Raw genomic sequence first — 21040 nt, 5'->3', positions numbered from 1 at the left:
GGGGTAAGGGAGAACCTGTGGTCACTGGTGTTATTTAACACATTTCTGGGTTGCCTGTGATAGCTACACAGGAGTATGTGATTAGAAGATGTATAAATATTAGTAGCTTTCTGGTTTGATGTCTTACAATGGTATGTAACAGTCACCTATTGCCGTGTGACAAAATAATTACAAAATTCTCAGGTTACATATTTCTCGTTCATGCACCTCTTGGTTGGCTGGAGTTCTGCTGCAGCTCATCTAGGCTTGACTCCAGGTTGTAGGGTGGATTCAGGTCTGTCTCACCTCCCTCTCCTCCTTCCTGGATGAGTAGGCTCTCTGGGCCATGCGCTCCTTACAGGACATCGGCACAAGAGGACAAGCCCAACAACCCAAGGACGTTACAGAACTCTCCTTCTATCTGCCAACATTCCATTGGCCAAAGAAGGTCACGTGACCAAGTCCAAACTCCTGGGGCAGGGAAGCATGCTCCCCCCCAGTACTCGGTCACTCCCTTCTGTCTACACTGACCTTCTTGCTGTTTGAGCAAGCCAGTCACACTCCCCTCTCAAAGTCTTTGTGTTTGCTTTCCTGTCTTGTATATCCATGGGTCATGCCCTCACGTGCTTACAGTTTTTGCCCGACTGCACCTCATCAACGAAGGCTTCCAAGATTCCCCTTTCTGAAGGTTCCCCACTCATCCTCTCTCGTGAAGGTTCCTCACCGTGTGACATACCTAACTTACTTGTTTAGACTGTGCACCTCCATATGAATGGGAGTTCCATGGATACAGGGCTTTTTTGTTGTTGACTGCTATCTCCCCAACACGCACAACAGCACCTGACATAGAGTTGGCTCTTGATAAATGTTAGTATAAATAATCTTGCCGTGTGGTCATTTGTATGGCTATTTTTTTAGACATTTAAAATCTGGCTCAATATCAAAGAATCCAGTGGTGTTGCTCAAATTTCAGGTGACATTTAGCCGTTTTCACTTTTCAGCATAATTGACACAGAAAATATTAGCCGTCAAGCATGTTTCAGCGTCGATTCAGCTCTACTCATGCACACACGTTGAGAACTCTGATTTTGATTCTTAAAAGGAGTAGTTAAGCCCAGAGGACTTTTTACTTAGTGAGGAAGTCTTGAGCAACGAAGAAAACAAGATGATACTTTATTCGTATATGTACTGTGCAGGATGCACGAGGCACTTGAAAAATATTTGAAGGGATACCTTCATCACTGTCCTGAAAGTTTTCCATTAAAGCAAGCCAATTTTAGATTTGTACTTGGACACTCGGATTTGAAACTTACAGATAATAGTTCATCTGTAAAGATGAACCTGGTCGACATCATTAGGTTTATGCTTTAAACTTTGATCCCTGAAATAACTGAGGCAGAGGAATGCCTACCCCATCCCTGAACTGTATTTGAATCTTACCACACTACTATTCAGTTCCTGGAGCTCCAGGGTAATGTAATTCACCTGTCAGGCTGGTCATGCTTGCCTCTGTTGGTTCTGATTTATTCTGTAAGGCTTGTTATCGCTAATGCAGACTTACTGCCATTCAAAATGCCTCATGTTCCACAACTTGGCAAAATTTGCATCAGTAATGGGATGAAGACGTGTATTCACCTCTAGAGTTGTCAGGATTCTGTTCCTGCTGGCATTGTTTCATTCATTCCACCCTCAGCACATAATGGTAGTTTGAACTCTCAGGAAAAAAGAAATTAAAGGTGCTCTATTTCATTGTTTTCATTGCTAAACACATAAATAGAAGGAAGTTTGTGTGTGTGTGTGTGTGTGTGTGTGTGTGTGTGTGTGTGTGTGTGTAGATTGGTAGGTAGCTACCGTAACTTCTTTTTCTATCTTGTGATCTTAATTTTCACCACTTATTTCTTAGTATCTGAAAGAGGTTTTCTATGGTATATTACCATGAGACTCACAGAAATAGAGGCTCTTTGTCCTGTGCCCCTAAGCTCTCCACTCTGATGTTGACGTACAGCCTTACATCCACTGGGATAGGACTCTCTTTGCGGTGAACATTGGGCCAAGGATTGTTTGAGGTTACACTTTAAAAAAAAAAAAAAAAGGTGAAAACTTAGTAATGAATGCAGGATTATAATCGTAAATGAAGATCCCAGGGGCATAGACAAAAGGAGATAACAAGCATGTTTACGTCACTAAATCGCCGGCTGTCCAGTCATTTCCAAGTCCGATGTGAACCTGAGGTTGTCCTTAAGCATCTTCATTACTGTTGATCTGGAAGCAAGGTCTTGTTTTAGATGCAAGTGACACTGTCCTGAACGAATAGAGCTTGAACTTAAGAACATCAGAAACTTAGTTTGCAGAGACTTTGAGAGTTGCAAGTAATTTTGTTCTCAGTGAAGAAATCTCTCCCTTGCTGCAAATGTCTGAGGTGCGTTCCTGTCAACCCATGAACCATCATCAGTAGAGACATACAGATCGACATCATCTTCAAGAGGACTCCCTATCTCAGACGAGGACCGTCCATCCCTAATTCCTTTTTCTTCCAAAACATCCTTCTCCCCTCCCGTCAACAGATTCTTAAAAATGAAAAAAAAAAAAAAAAAACCACCAGAATTTCCCCTTTAGAAGTCTCCAAAAACACGATGATGATAAAGTAGGCCCGTGTAACAAAGAGGAAAGGAACATTACTCCCCAGTATCCTCCGTATCCACGGTCCTTAGAATAGTAATATTTCACTCCCTACATAGGTCACGTGCAACTTTTATTTCTCCCTATTTCATTGGACTTTAAAAGTACTTGAGTTTTATTTGTTACCTTTGGTTAAATGTCAAAGGAAAGAGTGGAGAAAACACCTCTGTCTCCGCTTCTTCCTTTCCTTCCTAAAGTGCATGCAAAATGTCACGTTCTTAGTTCCTTTCGTTGAACAGGCACACTGCAAGGGTCTAATAATTTTTTCATTACAAAGGAAAACATTTCACCTTTATTAATGGGGCCTAAGAAACTTAGGTCGATTTTATCTTGGCTTCTAAACAGGTAAACCATTTCCTTCTCCTAAGACCAGAGTATAGATCCCTGCATGGAGTTCTTCCCTTGAAGAAGTCATTCCCCAATTATTCAGCTTGAGGGGTTATTTTTGTTGATGTTATTTATGAGCGAACGGAAATGATTCTAAAATGACTTTTTAAACATTTCTAAAATTTTTTAAAAAATGTTTTTATTTATTTTTGGGAGAGAGAGCGCAAGCAGGGGAGGGGCAGAGAGGGAGGGAGACACAGCATCCGATGCAGGCTCTGAGCTATCAGCGTAGAGCCCAATGCGGGGCTCGAACCCACAAACCAGAAGATCACGACCTGAGTCAAAGTTGGACACTTAACCGACGGAGCCATCCAGGCACCCCTTATTTTGTATTTTATAGTAATCTCTGCACCCCATCTGGGGTTCAAACTCATGACCCCAAGATCAAGAGTCACATGCTTTACCGACTGAGCCACCCAGGCGCCCCAACTTTTTAAGTGGGACCGTGGGCTTTTTCTCAAAATGTCTGTTTTCCGTAAGCGTAACTGGCCATTGTTTGTGCTTGCTTTCGTTAAGGCGAGGAAGACCTGCTCAGTCCTCCCCAGGACACAAGCACAGGGTTAGAGGAAGTGATGGAACAGCTCAACAACTCCTTCCCTAGTTCCAGAGGTAAGGCCCACGACGTGCAAGTAACTCACACCTACTGGAATTAGGGCCCTCATTTCTGTACCCTAGCCCGCGTATTTCCCGTGTTTAAGGAGGCACTTGCTGACAGAGTGCCAGTCTGGGGTCATTGTGCGAAGAGAATATTGTTGAGTGTCGAGTTCTGGTTTGGATGACTGAATTGACTGGTTTTGGATGCTGGTTGAATTCAAACACCTGTATAATAGCGTTGTCTCTAGAAATCAGACTATCAACTCACACGTTATTTTACTTGCTTTGCGCATCAGTCTGAAGCGTTAATTATGAAATAAGATAGTTTATTCTTAAGAGCAACGATGATGTGACTTTTACAAAGAAATTCACGCCCCAGTGGCACCTTTGCCGGGACACACAGTCGATACGCGCGATATGGTGAAATCCAGAACGTGCTTAGTATATGGTTGGGCAAAAAAAAAAAAAAAAAAAAAAAAAAAAAAAAAAAAAAAAAAAAAAATTTAAAAATTGTATCTTACCCCATTTGTTAAATACAGGTACAGTGAACTCTTTGTATGCTACTTTGTTGTTGACTTCACTTTCCTAGGTGGAATACCATCTCTGTAAAGAAAGATGTTAATTCTATTAATGCCTCTATTTCTCACCGTCACTTTGACCTTGCGTATCTTGCCCCTCCTATAAAAGCAGCATTTTACCCCCGCCAGATTTTCCCACTAGCCTGTAGGAGCTTCAGATGTCTTCCTAGCATTTGGGAGTGATTGTTTTACTTTATTGCTGTGACATAAACCAGAGTCACTGACCCACCTCCCTTCAATGAATAAAAAGAATGGCTGCAGTCACCTGTAAGCAAGTAGATGGAACACCTCGACAAGCCAAAGCGGAGGACACACGTCTCGGTGGGCAGGGATTGGCATCCCTCGTGGGCAGCCCCGGAGGGAAGGGCAGCAGAGAATCTGGCTGTTTGTTCCTCTCCATAAGGGCCACGAGGAGGGTATTTTGAGTCCTGTGTTTTTCTGATCTTGTTGTTCAGTGTCCGCTCCCGGTGGCCGGGTCCTGGCTCTTTGCTGTACGCGTGAACGTTGCACGGTGCACATTAAAAGCACTGATGTTCTGATAGAGCGTTGCTAAGGAACTGTTGGGGGAAGCTAATTTTAAATGTCTGCACCAGCCATCTTTTCCCCGCTGAGTGCCTCTGATGTGTTGATTTTAACACCTAAAAATCTCAGCTGTCTTCCACCCACCACCCCCACCTCCATCTTGACTATCTTAGCTGTCTTTTGTCCCTAGATGCCATGGTTCACGAGAAGACCACATGTTGGTTTGATGTAAATCACATGCTCTCCCTTTTAGCCCGTCAGCTTTTACCGGCACCTGACTTTGGACCGCTGGAGGTGTTAGGGATGCAAAGAAATGCCAGATTCCTTGCCCTCGAGGCGCTTACGGTCAACTGTGGACTTCCGAAGTTCACATTATAGTATTACTGCTCTGACCTAGGGCTCTAGGACATGAGGGAATCCCAGAGGCACCCTTTTGGATAAGAGGGGTTAGCCTCAGGCACAGCGAGGGTCTTTCTCAAGTTCACACAGCCAGAACTTTGGGCCCCACACGTAGCACACATTTCGTTGACGCCATCCTATCCCTTGAAGGTCACAGATGGCTTCCTCGTCCCAGACCCTTAAAATGAAAGCTCGCTTACCTGCTCTGGGGGAAGTTGGTGGCTGCTTCGTTGATGCCCTGGGCATTTTTTCCACATTTAAACTAGAGTCGAGTGGAGGCCATAGAAGGGCCCATGGCCCCGCTTCCCTTCAGGCAGCCTTTGTGTCCTGGGCCTGTGGCCCATCCGAATTATCTTTAAGTCCTTTGCACACTCTCCCTGCATCCCCCCTTTTAGTGCATGAAGCTAGATACCACTTGGGTATGGAAGAAGCCGTCTGGAAAAGGGCAAATCTACCTCCTCCGATTTATGTGGTAGTTAGCACCTCTGACATTAAATTTCCTTCTGTGATGGTGATCTACTTCTGTGGAGCCTTGGGGGAGCTTTAGGCCACCCCGATAGTGTTTACTCACTTTGCGCTTAGAGAAGCATACCTTCCACCGAGCGCTGATGTGAGTTCTCAGAGGATAAGGAGGCTTTGTCTGACCAATTCCCTTAACTGAGTTCCTACCTAATAGTAGGCCGGTAGCCTGAGAGAAGTCATTTATTTTCCTGAGGAAAGCAATCAAGATCTGGCCGTTCTTTCTGTGATGCTGTTATCTTGACTTCTTTTTTTTCTTTTTTTTTTGCTACTTCCTGCCACGTTAGGCCTTACCACTGAGCCCCTACTATCGCGCACCCATTTCCAGCGTGTGGGGGTTCCTCTCACGGCGCCGAGCAATTTGGACACCACCTACCCAGAGAGAGCATCACATGCCACAAGTTTAGGGCTTCTGACCCACTGTAGACTTAGGGGCTCCAAAGAAATAAAGAAAAAAAGATAATTAAAGGGTGTGGAGGGTGCCGTGCGCTCTCGGGGTGCGCTGCCCTCCCAGGACCTCCACTGTTCACCAACCCAAGAAGTTCTCCCTCCCCCTGGGTTTTTAGGGAGGCTTCATTCCAAAGGTGTGATTGATCACATCATTGTCCAGTGGTGAGGCAACCCAGTCTCCAGCACCCCCAGTTTCCCTCCCCGGAGGTCAGGGGGTAAGGCTCAAAGTTCCACCCCCCCCCCCCAAACCCAGGGTTGGCTTCCCTGGGACCCAGCCCCTATGTTTAGGTGTTTTCCTAGACTTGCCTCATTACTTCAGAGGAACTTTCAAAGGTTTTAGGAGCTCTGTGCCCTGAAAGGGAATTGAGGCCTAATACGCATTTCTTCATTCTAAATCGCAGTATCAAGGCTTGTTTCCCTCAAGTTCAACTGGATAAAAAGTCTCATCATTAGAAAACTAGGATGGAAAATATATATACGGTAGGTTTTAGTGGGCGCATCTTACCAGCGAGTAGGTATGTTGGGTTGATACCGAGAAGAGCATTTTGAGCCCTAACATCTCAGGATTACAGGCTCTCCTACGTGGAAAGGCCTCAGAGGGTCATTTGAGCACTTCTGCTAACCACAGCAGTGGCTTTTGACCTTTTTGACCACTCTCTATAGTAAGAGAAACATTTCACATCTCAAACTGGATTAAGGATATAAGATACATTGGATGTGTGTATATGTGTACAGAAACACATACGTATACACCATGTATATATGCCACAGATATATGTGTCTGGTCACATATACGTACGAAGATCAGCAAAGTTTCGTGAAGCACTGCTTCCTATACTACGTAGGACGCACACCGTGTCTCTGCATCAAAATCAAATGCTGGCTGCAACCCACTAAACTGATTTTCGGACGCAGTGGTTTAAAGAATACCAATCCGGGGCGCCTGGGTGGCGCAGTCGGTTAAGCGTCTGACTTCAGCCAGGTCCCGATCTCGCGGTCCGTGAGTTCGAGCCCCGCGTCGGGCTCTGGGCTGATGGCTCAGAGCCTGGAGCCTGTTTCCGATGCTGTGTCTCCCTCTCTCTCTGCCCCTCCCCCATTCATGCTCTGTCTCTCTCTGTCCCAAAAAAATAAACGTTGAAGAATACTGATCCAAGTGATCTCAGTTTTCCTTGCCCAGATGAACATCTTTTTTGAAAGAAAGTTACACTTATTTGAAACATTTTACCATGGAAGTTTCTGCCAAGATCTTCCTAATAGCTTAGAGGACGCTGTACTTTTACTCTGAGTCGGCCACCCGTGTTCCCATTGCTGTGTTAGGATGAATGAAGTTCACGGTTGCTACAGCTGTTTCGGACAGCTGTCTGGGTAACTCGGGACAGATGCCGGAGCCAGAGGTCTGACATTTAGTGGAAATGCGCTGTTAACTACCACCTCGTGGTTTACTTAACCCTGCTAGATAATTGCCACCAGGGGAAAAGACTTTTTCAATAGAATAGTATGTTTTTCATAAATGTAACGCATATAGAGAGGGGAGTTGTTTTGCATTATACGTTTACAGCTTTTTTGTTGCCGTTGGCCACAGTTTTGACTTCAGGCTCAAGTCTCAAGGTATCCACTAATCCTCACCTCGCCTTCTCACCACAAGTACCCGGAAGCCCAAAGTGCCTTGCTCATGGCCACTCACCAAGTGAAATTAGGCTCCTGATCTTACCTCGCTGGCCTTGCTGAACTGTTACCCGAATCAATCAGGGGGTTACATGCCCCTTCGGCTCGTGAAAAAACTGCTAGCCAGCACTGGCCTGCCTCCTAGCCAATATAAATTTCAGGGCGTTCAAGGTGTGAACCTGTGCATGTTTAGCTTTGTGGTGATATCTTTCCTGATGAATCTCGGGATATAGTTAGTTATTCACAACCACTTGAGGGATTTGAGCGGCTCAGTGTATATTAAACACAGAACGTTAGCCAACTTCTATCGAATCTCTCTATCTACCAATAAGGTGTCCCTCCATCTGTTAAGTATCTGTAGAAGTGGAATTCCACTGTAATAAAAATCGTTATCTACTATAAGACACTTTCTGATTCTCCACCATTATTCTATAGGAACGGTACATGGGTAGAATGAACAACAAACATCATTTAAAAATAAACAATTTCAGTGATTCGCCCCTATGTCTCTGAGCATCTCACATCCTAACAAAAGTGTTTTTCTATGTATGTGCATTTACGGAAAAAATGCTTCCCTTGTCAGTGGTATGGGATTGGCTTCTCTAAAAATGGGGTGCCGCTCTATACTAATTAACGAACGATAGGATTCGCGATAAGCTCGTACTGCAATAAAGACAATTTACAGCACAGTTAACAGTGCTGTGCAGGCATTTCTGCTGCCTGTACAGTCTCGTACCTGCTGACCTGTGTGCCGCGTTTTTACCCCCAACGTCCACGCCATCCCCTCATGTTACCCAGCCCTCCATAAAGCCCACACGCATTCTGTCAGATGCCTCTAAATTAGCAACCCAACAGCTTTACAAAACCTGCCATCTTCTCAAATTCAAGTCTTGTCTGTGGTTCTTTTATGCAGGAACAGCATAAAAACGGAAGCATTCGTGTGCCCCCTTTCAGGCACCACTCTGTTTCCCTTTAGCTTCCGTGCATTTTGAGCCATTAGCCCTTTGTATACCACGGGCCGACAAACTACAGGCTAGGAGCCAAACCTGGCCCACTACCTGTTCTTATAAATCAAGTTTTATTAGAACAGAGCTATACCCCTTCACTTAGGCTCTATCTATGGTTGCTTTCTCACTCCAAGGGCGCAGTAGTTGCGGCAGAGTTGAACATTTGCTAAAGAGACTGGGTGGCTTGCAAAGCCTAAAATATTTACCGTCTGGCCCCTGACACGCACAGCTTGCCGACCCCTGCCTTACACTGTTGCGGTCCATTCTAAGCTCATTACATACGCACAGTTAACACACTTCGGTGCTGGTCAAGTTTCAGCTCAACAGAACTGTGCTTGTGGATGGACGTGTGTATTTGTGTCCACGTTCACCAGAGACCACACGTGCTTTAAGACTGAAAGTATAGCCGTTTGAATCTTCTTTCGCTTGTGATACAACAGGAACCCTAAAAAGGGGCTCGTTCTTCCTGAGCTCTTTAAAACAGTTGGTAAACTGAGATTACAAAGCTTTAGTTACCCCCAAAGTGGTAACGTCTTGGGATTCTGACCCTAAATGATGAATCATCTCAGATTCATACTGCGTAAGGAAACTTGACTTCTCCAGACCCGACCGGGCCCTTTACTCAGACTCAGGACTCCCCCAGTGTACTTCCTTTTACTCCTGATTCATTTCCTGGCAACATATCACAGTGCCAGATGGACAGCCTAAGTGAAGGTTTTAGGAAACTCATTTCCGAAGAATGTATTTGTGAAATAAAACTTATCTGGCACTTTTATTTATTATTTATTTTTACCGGTAGAGAATATTTTTAAGCGGTGCAGCCAGTTAGCCTGTATTTTGTCACTGAAGAAACTAGTCCACTGCAGTGGAAAACGTTATTTGTTTTAACTTTGTTTAAACAAAAAGCGGAACTTCCTTTTGTACTGTGGGAATGAGCACATCGGGACCCAAGCGATGAGGGCGGATTGTGAAAGAGATTCGGATTGACGTAGCTCTGGAAGGTCCGTTGTACGTGAAACGTGGTTTCTGAAGAAGTGCCCGAAGCAAAACCCAAGTAATTTGCTGCATATTCGGTAATGACCAGCAGATACCAAGCTCTGAATATGGCTTGGCGTAGAATAAAGACAGGTAACCCTGGGGCGCCTGGGTGGCGCAGTCGGTTAAGCGTCCGACTTCAGCCAGGTCACTATCTCGCGGTCCGGGAGTTCGAGCCCCGCGTCGGGCTCTGGGCTGATGGCTCAGAGCCTGGAGCCTGTTTCCGATTCTGTGTCTCCCTCTCTCTCTGCCCCTCCCCCGTTCATGCTCTGTCTCTTTCTGTCCCAAAAATAAATAAACGTTGAAAAAAAAAATTAAAAAAAAAGACAGGTAACCCTTATCACTCTAGGAACCATAATTACATTCTGAGACTAAATCCCGTTACCTTCTAACGGCAGTCTTTCCTAAGGCTCTTTAGTTTTAGAAATAGACCCAAGTTACAAGCCAGTATAAGTTACCAGCCCTTGGGACGCAAGTTAAACGGTAATGGGCAAGGCCAAGTTGCCTAAAACACCAAAGAACTCTTGACCATGATCTCGTGGCTACCTAACCAATTCATTCCAGCCCGTCTTTATCAGATGCCCATAGTGTTGGGGTGCAGAAGTTATTGGAGCTAGAGAGGACGGCTAAGCCACATATGGGCCCTGCCCTCAAGGACTCACAGCCCTGTAGGGGAAGGTAATAAATTCTACCAGCAGACAGTATAACCATGAAATAGAAAGATTAGAAAACAAAAAACTTGCTCAAGGAGTCCAAAGCAATGGATGAGTCACTCATGCTGGGACTCTTTTGAACTATCAAGAAGGAAATGAGGTTCTCTTCCCTCTCCTTTTTCCTGTCATCTGGTCTGGGCCTACCACGGGCAACACCCACTGCTGAGGAGCCAGTGCCCTTTTTTCCCCTCTTCCCTGCTTTGAGGAACGTCATGAATACCTTGGCCGTGCTTACGTGGTCGAGCGTGCCGTTTTCATACTTGTAAGAAATCTCGGAGTCACGTGGGAAAATTCAGAACGAAGGAAAAGAGGGAGGGAGGAAGGGACGGAGAGTCCTACTTAGAGAACCTGTAAATGCGTACTAGAGGTTTTAGACCCTGACCTTGAATTTGGAACGATTTCTTTTGGAATAGAAGTTCCCGACTTCTTTGGTCTGCACGAGTAGTCCTCACATCGTTGTGGGGTGTTTCGGTCCTTGCGGCCCCTGAGCATGGTGGACCCCGGGGGAAAGGAGGTGGCGTACTAGGGGTTCTCGTGGCTCCGTCCTACATTCTGGGATTTCACGTCAGGCTGTCGCAAGATGTGTCTCACTGCTCAAGTCGAAGTTTGAAAACCAGTATTTCACCCGGAGGCCCTCGTGGTCAGAGGAAATTGCAAGCCCAAGACCTGCTGGGTATGGTCAGAGGTCCCGAATTTTCTGTCCACTTACCGATGTTATCATACAAGATTTTATCAGAACCTGCTCTCCAAAACTAAGCATACCCATGGAGGATTCCATAAAACAAACAAGGCGACTGGGTCTTTAGCCACTGACTCAAGGCGCCTGCTACCTGTCGAATTATGGGGAGGAAGTTGAAGGCTCATTCCTGGATCTGGCTCTGTGGCTTGCCCGTTAGTGGGGCTCCTCTCCTTCCCCCCCACCCCCCCCCGCCCTTTTTTCCCTTCTCTTTTCTCAAACGCCCCCCCCCACCCCACCCCCATCATCCTGGGCATGCTCCGCCTCTGCCACACAGAACAGATTGTCCCAAGGGGATGGAGTCTCGCCTCTGTGGCGTTTTGCCTCGCACTTGGGGTGCAGACTTTTGGGACACACAGTCAGCTGCTGTTCACATCCCAGTAAGTTGTGAAGTTGAGAGTGAAGACATGGGGATTTTTGGATGTGCAGCTTGAGGTTCTAAAGCCGTCCTTGAAAACAAGGCTCACTTAGTCAGATTTCTCCGCTGTGCTCGCTTCCATCCAGTTTAACACATGAACTCTATGGATTCTGTAAGTGATGTCTCCTGGATCATGTTATCTGTTTACACTGATTTTAAGTGTATGTAAAGGTTATTTGACTGGATGTGTCTTTCGGATTTTTTTTTTTGTTTTGGTTTTTATTTTTTTCCAGAAGGGAATAAATGAATTGTCATCTCAACATTTGTTTGGTAAAAGCAGCAAAACGGGTATGAAACTGTTTATTTATGCATTTTTTTCCTTTCTGATATCTCTGCCTCTTCCTCTCTCCCGTTATTAAAGGAAGAAATACCCCTGGGAAGCCAATGAGAGAGGTTAGTGAGATTCAGGCTCACGGCCATGGCTTCTGTGTGTCTCATCACGCTTTCTATGTTTGGCGCTTGTGTAAGAATTGTGTGTGTGCACGCGCATGTATGTACTACAATGTGTCATCACGTAAGGATGGTAGTCACCTCTCCACTTGCAGCTCATGAGGAACATTCTTCAAATGTTCACTGCCATTGTCATCACCATGACGACAGGAGCAGGGGTTGGGGGAGCAGGAATCTCTCTAAAATGGCAGCCCTGTGTGGTCCCCAGGTTGGAGTCCTGGGGTTCATCGTCTCTCGCCATTTGTCACATGAACAGAATCCTCAAAACAATGAATTTAGCCTTGAACATAACCGATGAGTCGTGAAGTTTCTGTCTACTTCCAGGACCTTAGCATTTTCTGCCAGCGCCCTTGGTTTTTATTCTTCCAGAATGAGTTCGTTTTGTTTTTGTTTTTCTTTTTCCTCATCCCTACCCTCCTTTCGCACTTCAGCTAACTTTTTTTTTTTTTTTTTGAGCACTTACTGGGCCAAGCACTGTTGTAAGCACTTGCCATCTTTTTCATAGTGTAATCTTCATGACAAACCTCTGAGGTAGGTACTCTTATTAACCCCATTTTCCAAATAAGGAAACTGAGTCCGTGAGAGAGTAAGTAAGCAGGGTGTTCCAAATGACAGAGCCAGAATTTGAATCCAGGCAGTCTGGGTCCAGAGCCACACTCTCAGTCTTAATCGCCGCCTTAGCAAATGGTGTTTGAAAGGCTCGTGTCATCGCAACTAGCCCTTTCGAGAGTGCGCTTTCTTTCCCTGGCATTTGGAACCAGATAGAACATGTCCAAGGAGGGATAAAAAGTGAATGTTGGAGCCTTGAGGCTTTTTCTCAGCGCCTATTGATGGGTTCGAAGCGGGTAAGATACAGTATTATCACTGAACGTGGCTTGAGATGTGACAGGCAAAGCTCCTCCATACTTCTGTCAGAAACATTGTCTCAACATTGCATTACCTGATCAGCGGCTATTGGAGGACAGTGTTGAGTGACAGCTCAAGTGAAATAAGCTTGTCCTTACCTAGAGTTTAGCGTTGAAGGATGGGAGAAGGAAAGGTCCTTGATGGGTAGCGCTAACCTATGCTGTTCCGGGACACGGGCTGGACAGGTAGAGAGTTCTCATGTGAGAAGATTCTAGATCCTTAGCAACAGGATAGCCAAGAGTCATCCCGGATTCATTTAAACATAAGGAGTCATACTGGAAAGTCTGCCAACACCATGCCATGCAAGTCTAACGAATTGAACGGTCCTTCCGTGTGTCTGTACCCATGCTTTCTTCCAAGGCTTGGGACAGTGGGGTCCTGGGGGGGGGGGGGAGTGGCAGGCTGGGAGGAGAAACTGAGGACACCTGAATTGGTGAAGCAGTGAATGCTCCTGACCGTTTGCCTGGCTCACATACTTCTTAGGTGAGGCTTCTTGGGTTCATTCTTATGGTAAGTGCCCCTTACGATTTATTTTGACGTGCTATGAAAAGTTGCACCTTAATTTTGACCACCCTGAACGTGTTTCTCTCGTGAATGAATTTTACAACAGGCCAGCAATACTTATCATTCGAGTCACACAGGCATTTGGAAACTTTACTACCTGAGTTGTATATTCGAGTCAGACAAGTTTCCAGAAATCCAGAGAACCAAAGTGATTTTTTAGTGCTACCAAAATGACCTCACATGGACAGTAGATTAGATATTTTTTTCAAAGAGTAAATTACAGAGAAGAAAAACACGAATTTCAGTGCAGTATTCTGGCCTTGCTGTGGCCAACTGAATGCGAACCATTTATTTGGGAACTGTATTTTTAACAAATAGGGTGCCAGATTGCTATTGAGGTCTTGGATCTCTGCCAGAAAGTCTCAGTTCCAATCACTGTGAAAAACAACTCCCTCCGGCCGTGGTGGCTCGTGAGACTAAATGTGTTGTGGTTAGCGCCAACTTGGAAAAACATGGCGACCGCCCTAATGTTCGATGCATGGTGCCTTTGTGTTCAACAATCCTTGCTTAAGAATGGATTAAATTAATACTTTCTACAGACGTATTTTTATGTCACCTTGTGCCTGAAGCTGACTGCAAACCCCTAAATCCTGCCTGCTTTTCAGTGCCCCTCACGTTCCTGTCAGGTAAAATTAATGACCTCACTAATGTTCTGCCTTCCACACATGGATAATAGAACCAGGATCCAAATCTGTTTTCTGTATCCCTATCAAGCTGTAGTTTTATGCCTCCGGGGGATTGAGTTATGATTCTTTGGGGCAGTATTTTGTCAAAGAGATAGAATTTTTTTTTTTTTCTGGCTCTAATGAAAACCTCCATGAAAAACATTGCAGTCATTACTCTGCTGAAACAGGTATTTGTAAATAAAGTAACCAAAGGCAGAATACAGATACAGTGAGGGGACTCTGAACGTTCTTCATTTTTCTAGCACAGGGACAGCCGTGAGGGCACTTGTGAACCTTGTAGACCGTCCAGACAGGTTAAAGGCCACCTGGCGTTTTGTGGGCGTGTGCGTGGTGTATTTAAGAGTAATGAACGTCTCTTTTACCTAGTAACTTTTTAAAGAGCAGACACCCCTAGAAGTGATGCCTCTGGAGAGTCTCGAGAATTTGCCTTCCGGGTAGTAAACTGAACACCATTGCAAGGAGTAGGAGCGGCACGGACGTGGCTGTATAATCCACGAACGCATTTCCTCTCGAACTGCAGTCCATGTTCCCTAGCCCGCAAGCTAAAGTGAAATAGGTACTTTTTGATTATGATCAGTAAGCCAGCTGGGAAAAGGAGTTCTTCCCTGTTCGGTTTGTGTTTTGTAATACATGTTCTGTCTCCCAGGTGGGCTAGCCCCTAGTTGGATGTGGGTAATGAGAAATAGTTTGAGTTCTAGTCACTTACCAGGTTGTAAGGGTCTCAGGTTTGGTTTTTCCTGGCCTCATTAATAGCTGCCAAGACTGCAAGTAATTGAAAACTTGCAGGTAGTCCACACGAGTGATTGGGTAGATCTCCCTGGGTTTCCCGGCATTCCAAAAGAGATACGAGGGGGCCGCTGGGTGGCTGAGTCGGTGAAGCGTCCGACTTCGGCTCAGGTCGTGATCTCGCGGCTCATGGGTTCGAGGCCCGCGTCAGGCTCTGTGCCGACAGTGTGGACCCTGCTTGGGATTCTCTGTCTCCCTGTCCCTTTCCTGCTCTCTCAGAATAAATAAATAACCTTAAAAAAAAAAAAAAAAACAGATACAAGGGAAGCCCTTCAACCTGGCAGCATCAGTTAAGTGTCTGTGCTCTAAGGAGCAGCCAGGGGCCCACCGTGTCCTCCAGCGGTTTGTATGGTTTAGAAAAACCAAAGCTGATTTCCGTTCCTCACTGAGGACTGCCACACTGCTGGCTCACTCGAGGAACGGTACGCCTGCTTTGCTCCAGGTTTTTCTATTTGCAGCCTCAACCAACATCCAGAGTGTTTTGTTTTTGTTTTTTTTTTTTTAAACAGCCAGTTCTCATTGGAACTCTTCGCGTTAATACAAAGCTCCCCAAGAGTTACAAACTTCATCACCTCCAAGTCAATGGCAGAATGGTGTTCAATTTGTTCTAAGTCTTAACTTGATCTGGAGCCATCGCTGGGCAGGTGCCTGCCTGTAAATCCTCCGCAGACCCCTCCCCCTTGCTCTCATGTAAAAAAATTTTTTTAATGTTTATTTATTTTTGAGAGAGAGAGAGAGAGAGAACGTGAGCAGGAGAGGGGCAGAGAGAGAGGGAGACACAGAAGCCGAGGCAGGCTCCCGGCTGTGAGCTGTCAGCACAGAGACCGATGTGGGGCTTGAACTCAACAACCTCAAGATCGCGACCTGAGCGGAAGTCGGACGTTGAACTGACTGAGCCACGCGGGCGTCCCTCTGTCATGTGGATTTTTAAAATGCTGTGTCTCTTGAAATAAATATGAGAGCAGAACACCTGCCCTAGTCTATCTTTAATGTGTACAGGGATGCTAACACTGATGAGAATGTATATTAAGTTGATACATGGCAAAGTAGTAATAGCCTAGTAAAGCATTTTTAGTTCCAAAGGCAGTGCTCCAAGAGTACGATGATTTAGTAATGTCCGCGAATTAAAATTAGCCACATGAAAATATGGGACACGTATGAAAAGGCAAGTCATAAACTCGGTCTCAAATGATCTGACTCTACATCTGAATTTGGCCACAGAGTACCAGAGACACTGCAGCTTTTGTGCTCCCTGCTGGGGGATTCCTGTTAGGTCATGTCACATTACTACTAAAAGGCTGTTCTGATAGTCAACCCTCATTGAGGAGGAGAACAAAAAATGCATTCACAGGATCCCCCAATCCATGCTTTGCATGGGGGTCGGATCATAATTAGGCTTGAGAGCAATGTGGAATGAAAAGGGATTTTTTTTTTTTTAAGAAGAAGCTTCCAGATTCAAAGGTTCATATCCCAAAAGGTTGATTCCAGAGTTTGTTTTCCAATTCCAGTAAAAGCAGAGAGCAAACGGCCTCCTCTCCCGTGGCCTCGGAAGGAGGCAGCGGCTGGAGACGGCACGGAAATGAAGACTCCATGTCTTGGTCACGGTGGTGGCGATGATAATGGCAAAGGCGGTAGATAGAGTCATGGTGGCAGCGGAGGTAGTTGGGGTGGCGGTGGTTTGGGAATACAAAACTTTGAGTACAAGGACACAGTACGACATCTCCCGCAACAAGGTGGAAAAGGGACACCCCGTCATGCAACACTCCTGTTATCAAGGGAACCTTGTGCTTCCCCGTGCAATCCTTTTGCTAGATCCTTCCATGGGGAAGATGAGTGCACTCGCTGACACTCGTCCACGCAAACGACCCCAGTAGCCTGATCCGGTAGTAAGCCGATACTAACCACGCAGAATGGCTTCATTAACAAGGCTTTGCTTCTTCCGGGAAAGTGGTGACAAATCCAATCGTGTCGTGTAGACCTCGATGCGGCTTCTGTGTTGTCTTCACCTAGAAGTGGGGAAGGATTTCCCGAACGGCAGAGAGTCAGGCTCCTGTTCCCTGCACCTAGTGTCAAGTCTTTCTCTCTCTTTGTTTTCCAGGACACAATGTAGGAAGCCTTTTCCACTTGGCAGATGATTTGGGCAGAGCGATGGAGTCCTTAGTGTCAGTCATGACAGATGAAGAAGGGGCAGAATAAATGTTTTACAACTCCTGATTCCCGCATGGTTTTTATAATATTCATACAACAAAGAGGATTAGACAGTAAGAGTTTACAAGAAAAAAAAAATCTATATTTTTGTGAAGGGTAGTGGTACTATACTGTAGATTTCAGTAGTTTCTAAGTCTGTTATTGTTTTGTTAACAATGGCAGGTTTTACACGTCTATGCAATTGTACAAAAAAGTTATAAGAAAACTACATGTAAAATCTTGATAGCTAAATAACTTGCCATTTCTTTATATGGAACGCATTTTGGGTTGTTTAAAAATTTATAACAGTTATAAAGAAAGATTGTAAACTAAAGTGTGCTTTATAAAAAAAAAAGTTGTTTATAAAAACCCCTAAAAACAGACACACACACACACACACACACACACACACACACACACTTGGAGGCAGCGCATTGTTTTGCATCGTTTTAGCGTGATATCCATATGAAATCCATGTTTTCTTTTCTTGCATATTAAAGATAGGACACTTCCTCTAACACCACCAGATGATTACTTCACAGTGCTCTTTTTGGAATCGCTGGCCAAGTGGGACTGGCTGTGGTTTTTCGCTTCCTGCATCTATATGTCTAGAAGTATGTAAATACTGTAGGGATATAGATCTGAATTTCTGGAGATCTTTGAAATTTCTTGTTCAAATGACCTGGCCACTTCCTAATGCAAAGAGATTGCCTCTGGTCCCGCAGGCTTACCTGCTTGGTCTAGAATGAATTCTCCCTGGAGCCTGAAACCAGGGGGCAGCTACCACACTGAAACACTGTCTGGGGCCCCAGATGTTTCTCATTTGCAACTTTCCACTGACAGCGACGGTACCGAATTTTTGCAAAGGGACATGTGAATGAATACACAGGACTTACTGTGTCCGAGTGATCCGTTAGCTGATACATTCAGCTTCCGGCCACTGGCAAGGCCACCATCTACATTGAATGATGCTTCAGCGCAAGTCACGACATCAGAAGATATTTTTCACTCGCAGACAGTAGGCAATCCTTCTGGTAGGGCTGGAAGGCAGTGGATTGCCAGCCGATCCCTGCGAGGGAGGGAGGCCACTCTTGAAGTAAAGGGCTGGATGAACGTTCCTAACCACACTGAGAGATCTTGGTAAATACAACGAATTCCCTCTGCCCTCTTCCCACAAACAGCAGTGGTTATTTTAGGGTTTTTTTTTTCTTTTTTTTTTTTTTAAGGACTTTCCCCATTGCAGTGAGTTTTTAAATGCCACAAGACTTCATTTAAAATAACCCTCGGGAAAATGTGTAAGACAGCCTCATCACGGTGTGTTACTGTTAAATATCCACCCACAAGCCCATGAACTTGGTTGCCCTACTTCACATTTCTCTACAAGCAATTCCACGCAGGTTTGTAAGGGGGAACGGAGACGGATTCGCGTGTTCCGAAAAGTACTCCAAACCCTTGGCTGGTGGATGAGGAAGGTTAACGATACAAAGATTGTTCAAAAAGAATAACCCAAGAGGACTAACTGGTAGGAACAAGCTTTACTCTTTCGTGTTCTTAGCCTTTCATTTTTTTTTTAATCATTCATTCAATAGAAATCACCATGTGACCTATTATTTTGCAAATCTGTTACCTCTTAGGTCAAGTGTTAACTTTTGGGGAGTGGGTTTTGTGTATTATTTTATTAATGATAATTAACATCCAACATGGCTTCTCATGCTATTTCTACCTCACTTTGGTTTTGGGGTGTTCCTAATAATCGTGCACACATGCTTTCACCCACTTGTCTCCTGTGTCAACATTTTTCTCGATTTTTCCCCCCATTGTAACTTCCACAAGAAAACCCAAAGCTCTAAGGTAACAAAACGACCTGAAGATTCGGTTTTAGTCTTGCATCTTTTCCTTTATGTGACACTGGACTTTTTCCTTCACCCACAAGTTTGGTTTTTTTGTTTGTGTGTTTGTTTAACCATGATTAAAAACAAGGGGTTGTGTTCCTTCCTACTAAGCGGTTTTAAGTTTCCTTCTAAAAGCAGAGGTAAATAGAGTGCATAATTTTATTTTAATCTTTTTGTTTTATCTTTTAGACATTAGTTCTGGAGTGAGTCTGTCAAAATATTTGAATAAAAATTGAGAGCTTTACTGCTACATTTTAAGCATAATTTGGACATTACTTCGTGTTCTTTATAACCACCAAGTATTAAACTGTAAATCACAATGTAACTGAAGCATAAACATCATGTGGCACGTTCTGTCATTGTTTTCAGGTACTGGGTTCTTACTTGAGTATCATGATAGATTGTGTTTTAACACCAACACTGTAACATTTACTAATTATTTTTTTAAACTTCAGTTTTCCTGCATTTTCACAACATATCAGACTTCACCAAATATATGCCTTACTATTGTATTATATTACTGCTTTACTGTGTATCTCAATAAAGCACGCAGTTATGTTACAAAAAAAACAAAGTGTTGAGTGGGGTGCTTTGTTTTTCGTTGTTAAAGATGTAATACAGTCACATGGTTGACGAGTGAAAAAATCGAGAAAGCCAAATGGTGAAAATCCCCTATTCCCAAGCCATCCACACTGGCCTGTGAGTGAATGTTGCTTTCTTGTGTATCTTTCCACACTACCATTATCGAGAAAGCAGTTAGCAAAGATCTGTGCCTCCTTATGTGTTTTTCCCGCACCTAAGATCGCTTTCTATGCACCCAGTTATATACCTTGCTTTTATGGGCTCAAGAGAGCCAGCCACTCTTAATTATATTGAAACAATTTTTTCCATTTCAATATATCAAATGCTTTCTCGTTTGTTTTTTTTTTTTATAGGTGTCTAATAATATCCCAGTGTATGTTAGTGGGATAGTATTTAGGCTGTCCTCTTTGCGAGGATATGTGGGTTGTTTCCAGTCTTTTCCTGTGACACAGAGTCCTCTACATCTTCCATTTCGTCAGGACACCTGTGCAAAACTTGGGCCGGGGGACACATTCCTGTAGCTGAGATTTCTCGATCAAAGGCGGCATTTGCTTCTCGCGACACTTCCTCACAGCTGAAGGGTAGTCTGAGCGACGGGGGTCCCACCTAAAAGGGTACCTCAGAACTGGTTCTGGGGAGGATAGCCCTCCTACGCCCAAGTCACGATCACCACAGAAGGAGAGCCCCTCACCCCTGCCCCAACTGCAGAGGAGGCTAGTGAAAGGAGTAGCCCATCAGCTCCCCTTAGGTCGGGTCCCTTTTGCCTCTGCCCAAGATTCCCGGAGCGGAGTTCCCCAGCAGGGTTCACATGGCAGACAGAGGTCCAAAGACATTGCAAAGCACACTCTGGATGTAACAGGAGATGGTCAAGCTTCTTAAGAATGATACCAAGAGAGGGGCGCCTGGATGGCCCAGTTGGTTGAGCGTCTGACCCTTGATCTTGGCTCAGGTCACGATCGCACAGGTTGTGGGTTCAAGCCCCACGTCGGGCTCTGCACTAACAGCACAGAGCCTGCTTGGGGTTCTGCCTCTCCCTTGCTCTCTGCCCCTCCTCCGCTCGCAAATGCTCCGTCTGTCTCAAAGTACGTAAATAAACTTTAAAAAATAAAAGGGACGATACCGAGTAAGTATGGCATCTCTGATAGGAATCGCTGCTCAGTTTCTCCAGGTGGGCTGATGACACCGGCCTGAAGGCCACATACACCGAGACTAATTTTCACCGTATTGCCATCAATCATTTATTCCTCCCACCATAACCTCCCCAAACCTGCGTTGGTTTCAGAGACTGGCTGTTTTGATGGACGAC

At 44.9% G+C, this 21040-nt stretch overlaps 1 protein-coding gene across 1 annotated transcript in view; it reads left to right on the top strand.

The window, feature by feature from the left end:
* The window catches only part of DMD (dystrophin), a 2039083-nt gene extending 2019667 nt beyond the window's left edge, over positions 1–19416 (top strand). Inside the window, exons 83-85 of the mRNA XM_040468816.1 lie at positions 3562–3654; positions 12043–12074; positions 17172–19416. Coding sequence (XP_040324750.1) covers positions 3562–3654; positions 12043–12074; positions 17172–17183 — 137 coding nt within the window. The 3' untranslated portion in view covers positions 17184–19416. The remainder of the gene's footprint in view (positions 1–3561; positions 3655–12042; positions 12075–17171) is intronic.
* Positions 19417–21040: the final 1624 nt, after the last annotated feature.

This window comes from Herpailurus yagouaroundi, unplaced genomic scaffold (assembly GCF_014898765.1).
Source record: "Herpailurus yagouaroundi ecotype Mexico unplaced genomic scaffold, PumYag 67793, whole genome shotgun sequence".
Classification (NCBI taxonomy): Eukaryota; Metazoa; Chordata; class Mammalia; order Carnivora; family Felidae; genus Herpailurus; species Herpailurus yagouaroundi.
Note: the sequence above shows the minus strand (reverse complement) of the source record. Positions and strands in the feature narration are given on the sequence as shown.